Genomic DNA, 6,000 nt, shown 5'->3' on the forward strand with positions numbered 1-6,000 from the left:
AAAGAAAATTTTTATTTCATAAGCTTTGAGGCGGCGTGGTTGGGGGCAGGGCCGGGGGTAGAGTTGGAGGCAGACCTGGGCAAGGTTGGGTGGGACAACTGGTGGAGAGTAAGGTTTGTGCCTGGCTAGTAGGTCTAGACTTGAAATTTTAAGCCCTGCCTTAGATTGTACGCCCTTTGAGGGTTAGGGACTGATGTGAATGTACAATATATATGTAAATTGACGGCGTTATACAAGTACCTGTAATAAATAAGAAAAAAAATTAAATATTCTGGGTATCAGACTACCTAATAAGTGTTAGTCAAAGTAAGTTGAGCATATAGCCTCAAAGCTTTGTTAAATCCAATACATAAAATCCACATAAAAGACAGCAACAGTCTGAACACAGACAGAAATTAAGAGCCAACAGGGCTTCAAGCCTTCCCCTACTCTACTGAGTTTTTATAAATGTATGTGTTGCTGTTGGAGACTTCAGGGGTTCTAACCCCTCCCTGCTCCATCCAAATCCAAGATAAACCTTTTGGCTTGATACACACTAATGAAAAGATATGAGCTGGCTCTCAGCAACACGATTACAAAGAAGACAGTGAGTGATCTGTATATAAAATAAAATCTTATGGTCCTGGCTTCGTAATCGTGTGTTAAACATGGCTACAGGCAGCAGGGGCCACACTAGACATTTCCTGAGGGTCCTAGAACACTCCAGGTAACATATAAAGCAAAATAAGGTAAAGAAAGCAAAAATAACTGGAGCATGACCTATGTATACTCATGCCTCGACCAGTATATATCTTTGTGTGACCTTGGGTATTGAAGGGCTGCACAGTCAGCACTACCGTATGAACATGTACATTTTTAGACGACGGTATTAACCCTTGCAAGGTCACCATAGCTGCATTACAACTTATCAGAGAGGACATGTATTCTACAAACATTCCCCTTCTAATAAGATAATGGAAACACACAAGGTGCATGTTCAGCACACAGAAAAGTTTATTTTATATACACTGCCAAAGAAATCAATCCAGCAAAAACAAGGCTGGGGTAGGGTTTCATGCCAAAAGAGGTAGGGCACCATGTGCAAGGCTCTGTATCTGTGTCCTCTAAGGGCAAAACATCTTTCAATGTCACCAGAACAAGGCAGGGAAATGCTCCGCACCTTGATTTTAAGGTCATCAAAGCAAACAAATGAAATGCAATATAACAAAAAGCAAATCTTATGAAATGCAATCTAATGCAAAATAAACTGTTGCAGCATTTGTGAAATTGCTTGCACACCACTTGGATCCAATCAGGTAAGCTCGCCACACCACATACTTACCAATAAAGTGTTAGACTTTTCTTTGTAGATTTGGATAGAGTATAAAAGGGTTAAAAGCACCTGCCAGTTTCTTTTTTTTTTTTTTACTGCCCAAGTGCCATTAGAAACAATTCCCATCACTTCCTGTCCAAAGAGTTGCAACAGGAAGCTGGAGGAAATCTCTGAAAAATGAGGGGGAATTCCCTCTTAAGAACAGGCATCCCCACTGGAAGATTCCCTTCCTACTTGCTCTGGAGAGGACTAAAACTTTGGATTCCCCTCTCTATGGAAAAACAGATAGACACAGGGTCCAACTATTCCCCACTATATACAAAACTGAGGGAGGGAGGAACACCAAAAAATAAAAAATGTGTAAGAAACCGGTTATTGATCCTGCTGCTGACAAGTCTCCTCCAGGATTGCACTTCTGGTCATACACTACGCAATCTGATTGTACATTTCCTTTAGCTTTACTATGTAAGAGGACACACCAAACATTGTTAATGGTGAATCTAAGAGGGGATTGTACAAGACTGTCAGTGTATGACCAACTTAACTGCTCCCAACCGCGCTACAGCCGAAAGACCGCTACAGTGCGGTTGTCCAGTTCTGGGAGGGCGTCCATGGACATCCTCCCAGAATGTGCCCACAGTGGCACGCACCCGGCACGGTCGGTGAGAAGGTAAAAGGCCAAACAGAGCGGACTTTTACCACGTGATCAGCTGTGTCCAGCGACAGCTCACAATGTAAATACAGTTGCCGGTAATCGGCTCACACTGTCACAGCATGAGGAAAATACTGGCGATAACCGGCAAATGTGACAGGGGAGATCTGCTCTACTAATCAGGGCACTGATTATCAGTGGTGCCCAGCAGTGCCACCCGTCAGTGCCCATCACTGCACCATCAGTGCCTCGTCATCAATGCCACCTATCAGTGCAGCCTCATCAACGCACATCAGGGAAGGGAAAAATTACCGGTTTACAAAATTTTATAATAGAAACAAAGAAAAACGGGTTTTTTTTTCAAATTTTTGGCTTTTTTTCCATTTACAGTGCAAGAAATAAAACCCCCAGTGGAGAATACCACCAAAAGAAAGCTCTAGTTGTGTGAAAAAAATGATAAAAATTTCATATGGGTACAATGTTGCATGACGGTGCAATTGTCATTCAAAGTGCAACAGCCCTGAAAGCTGAAAATTGGCCTGGTAAGGAAGGTGGTACAAGTGTCCTGTAGGCAAGGCGTTAAAGGAACATGAACAACCTGATTGTATAGTGTATGGCCAGCTATAGACACAAGTGGGGGAATTACCACACATCACATCCTGATTGATGAATAACACTCCCTATGCATACACAGTACAACACATCTGATCACATGGTGCTAATACTGCACAATCCGGACGGATCCCAGTGTTCAGAAGGGAGGTCGGGCACGGGAGGCGCGTACGCCGGAGGTCGGCGCGTACGCCGGAGGTCGGCGCGTACGCCGGAGGTCGGGCACGGGAGGCGCGTACGCCGGAGGTCGGCGCGTACGCCGGAGGTCGGGGAACACCGGCAGAGCGAGTCTGGGGTCAAAGTATGGAGGTGTCTGGCCGTGTAGTCTCAGCACCCGTGCCCTCCAGTACTTGTAGTGACACCCCCCCTCCTCTACGATACTTGTAGTGACAACCCCCCCCTCCTCTCTGGTACTTGTAGTGACACCCCCCCCCCTCTGGTACTTGTAGTGACACCCCCCCCCCCCTCTGGTACTTGTAGTGACACCCCCCCCCCCTCTGGTACTTGTAGTGACACCCCCCCCCCCTCTGGTACTTGTAGTGACACCCCCCCCCCCTCTGGTACTTGTAGTGACACCCCTCCTCTCTGGTACTTGTAGTTACACCCCCCCCCTCCTCTCTGGTACTTGTAGTTACACCCCCCCCCCCTCCTCTCTGGTACTTGTAGTTACACCCCCCCCCCCTCCTCTCTGGTACTTGTAGTTACACCCCCCCCCCCTCCTCTCTGGTACTTGTAGTTACACCCCCCCCCCCTCCTCTCTGGTACTTGTAGTTACACCCCCCCCCTCCTCTCTGGTACTTGTAGTTACACCCCCCCCCCTCCTCTCTGGTACTTGTAGTTACACCCCCCCCCTCCTCTCTGGTACTTGTAGTTACACCCCCCCCCCTCCTCTCTGGTACTTGTAGTTACACCCCCCCTCTCCTCTCTGGTGCTTGTAGTTACACCCCCCCTCTCCTCTCTGGTGCTTGTAGTTACACCCCCCCCCTCTCTGGTGCTTGTAGTTACACCCCCCCCCTCCTCTCTGGTGCTTGTAGTTACACCCCCCCCCCTCCTCTCTGGTGCTTGTAGTTACACCCCCCCTCTCCTCTCTGGTGCTTGTAGTTACACCCCCCCTCTCCTCTCTGGTGCTTGTAGTTACACCCCCCCTCTCCTCTCTGGTGCTTGTAGTTACACCCCCCCTCTCCTCTCTGGTGCTTGTAGTTACACCCCCCCCCTCCTCTCTGGTACTTGTAGTTACACCCCCCCTCCTCTCTGGTACTTGTAGTTACACCCCCCCCTCCTCTCTGGTACTTGTAGTTACACCCCCCCCTCCTCTCTGGTGCTTGTAGTTACACCCCCCCCTCCTCTCTGGTGCTTGTAGTTACACCCCCCCCCTCATCTCTGGTGCTTGTAGTTACACCCCCCCCCTCTCCTCTCTGGTGCTTGTAGTTACACCCCCCCCCCTCTCCTCTCTGGTACTTGTAGTTACACCCCCCCTCCTCTCTGGTACTTGTAGTTACACCCCCCCTCCTCTCTGGTACTTGTAGTTACACCCCCCCTCCTCTCTGGTACTTGTAGTTACACCCCCCCTCCTCTCTGGTACTTGTAGTTACACCCCCCCTCCTCTCTGGTACTTGTAGTTACACCCCCCCTCCTCTCTGGTACTTGTAGTTACACCCCCCCCCGTACTTGTAGTTACACCCCCCCCTCATTTCTGGTACTTGTAGTTACACCCCCCCCCCCCCCCCCGTACTTGTAGTTACACCCCCCCCTCATCTCTGGTACTTGTAGTTACACCCCCCCCTCCTCTCCTCTCTGGTACTTGCATATCTCCCCCCCGCCCTCCCCGGGTCCCGTGCACTCACCCAGCACATCGGCGGAGCGGTGTCGGGCGATGAAGCAGGCGTCGTCCCCGTAGCACATGCCCTTCTTGAGGATCCCCTTCCTGGCATCCTTCCCGAAGCCGCAGCTGGCGGTCACCAGGCTGTAGTCCCGGGAGTCGGTCTGTGAGAGTCCTCCGAGCACCGCTCTGGCCACCAACCTGCCGTAGGAGAGTACCGAGAACATGGCCCCGGCCGGCCACCTCTTCCCCCTCTCCTCCTTGTCCTCCTCCGTGTCTCCTCTCCGCCTTCCTCAAGGGCACCCGCTCTCCGTTCTCCTGCCGCCCGGCCGGTGTGGCGCCCAGGCGCCGGCTCTGTCCTTTTCCTGCCGCCCTCGTTGCCTCAGTCCCCCGACCTCTCTTCCAGCACTCAGTGCCGGCTAACACGAGTCCGGCCGACCTCTGCCGCCATCTTGGACCGCACTGACATTCCGGAGGCCGGAGGAAGGAGGCGACTGCAGCAGGCACGTGATCGCCCGACGTCACTCCTACGTCACCAGGATTCCCCGCAGTGGCTCGCTGTGTGTGCGGTGAGGGAGGGGGGCTCCGGTGACGTCGGCGGGTAGTAGTGGATCCCTGAACACCTCTCCACTCACAGGGCTCCCCTCCCCCATGTATACACCGAGCTCCACAGTCTACCCAACTAGACCAGCATGTTCAAAGGGAAGAAACTGTACAGATATTTTCTTAATACAATTCCGTACAATAAACCCTCCCAAAGAGCACTGTACGCTGCACTGTTTGTAGTCAGGCCTAGTTCACACTAGCATTGAAAGCAGGAATAGTGGACGTTTTAAACACTCCTCAAATGCCTATGCAAATGATACTATGGGCAGCACACAGTGCTGTTCACATTATCAAAACATTAAGCGTTAGTGTCGCTTCAAAATGGAATCATGTTGAGTCTGGAGGAGTTTGAAGCCTTTCAACGCCTCCCATTCAAGTTTATGGTGAAGCTCCACAAATATGCTGGCAGGCGTTTGCGGGACGTTTGCAATGTGGTTGTGGCGCGTTATTACCATAGAGTTTATTATAGGCGTCTGTGGTGCAGTTTTAACGCTTGCAAAACGCTTATAAAATACCTCAAAACCGCGCATAGGGCGTTTGGGGAGCTTTTTTAATGTTTGTAAAACACCCATACTCACCATCGCCTGTCTAACGTCCATACTAACGCTCACCATCGCCTGTCTAACGTCCATACTAACGCTCACCATCGCCCGTCTAACGTCCATACTAACGCTCACCATCGCCCGTCTAACGTCCATACTAACGCTCACCATCGCCCGTCTAACGTCCATACTAACGCTCACCATCGCCCGTCTAACGCCCATACTAACGCTCACCATCGCCCGTCTAACGCCCATACTAACGCTCACCATCGCCCGTCTAACGCCCATACTAACGCTCACCATCGCCCGTCTAACGCCCATACTAACGCTCACCATCGCCCGTCTAACGCCCATACTAACGCTCACCATCGCCCGTCTAACGCCCATACTAACGCTCACCATCGCCCGTCTAACGCCCATACTAACGCTCACCATCGCCCGTCTAACGTCCATACTA

The 6,000-nt window shown here is 51.1% G+C and overlaps 1 protein-coding gene across 1 annotated transcript in view; it reads right to left on the reverse strand.

Annotated features, from left to right (window-relative positions):
- The window catches only part of PPTC7 (protein phosphatase targeting COQ7), a 53,667-nt gene extending 48,777 nt beyond the window's left edge, over positions 1-4,890 (reverse strand). The window contains exon 1 of the mRNA XM_089676695.1: positions 4,421-4,890. Coding sequence (XP_089532821.1) covers positions 4,421-4,622 — 202 coding nt within the window. The 5' untranslated portion in view covers positions 4,623-4,890. The remainder of the gene's footprint in view (positions 1-4,420) is intronic.
- Between the last annotated feature and the right edge of the window lie 1,110 nt (positions 4,891-6,000).

Source organism: Staurois parvus, unplaced genomic scaffold, assembly GCF_062004578.1.
Source record: "Staurois parvus isolate SC_StPar_1 unplaced genomic scaffold, SC_StPar_1.0 ptg000014l, whole genome shotgun sequence".
In the NCBI taxonomy this organism is placed as follows: domain Eukaryota; kingdom Metazoa; phylum Chordata; class Amphibia; order Anura; family Ranidae; genus Staurois; species Staurois parvus.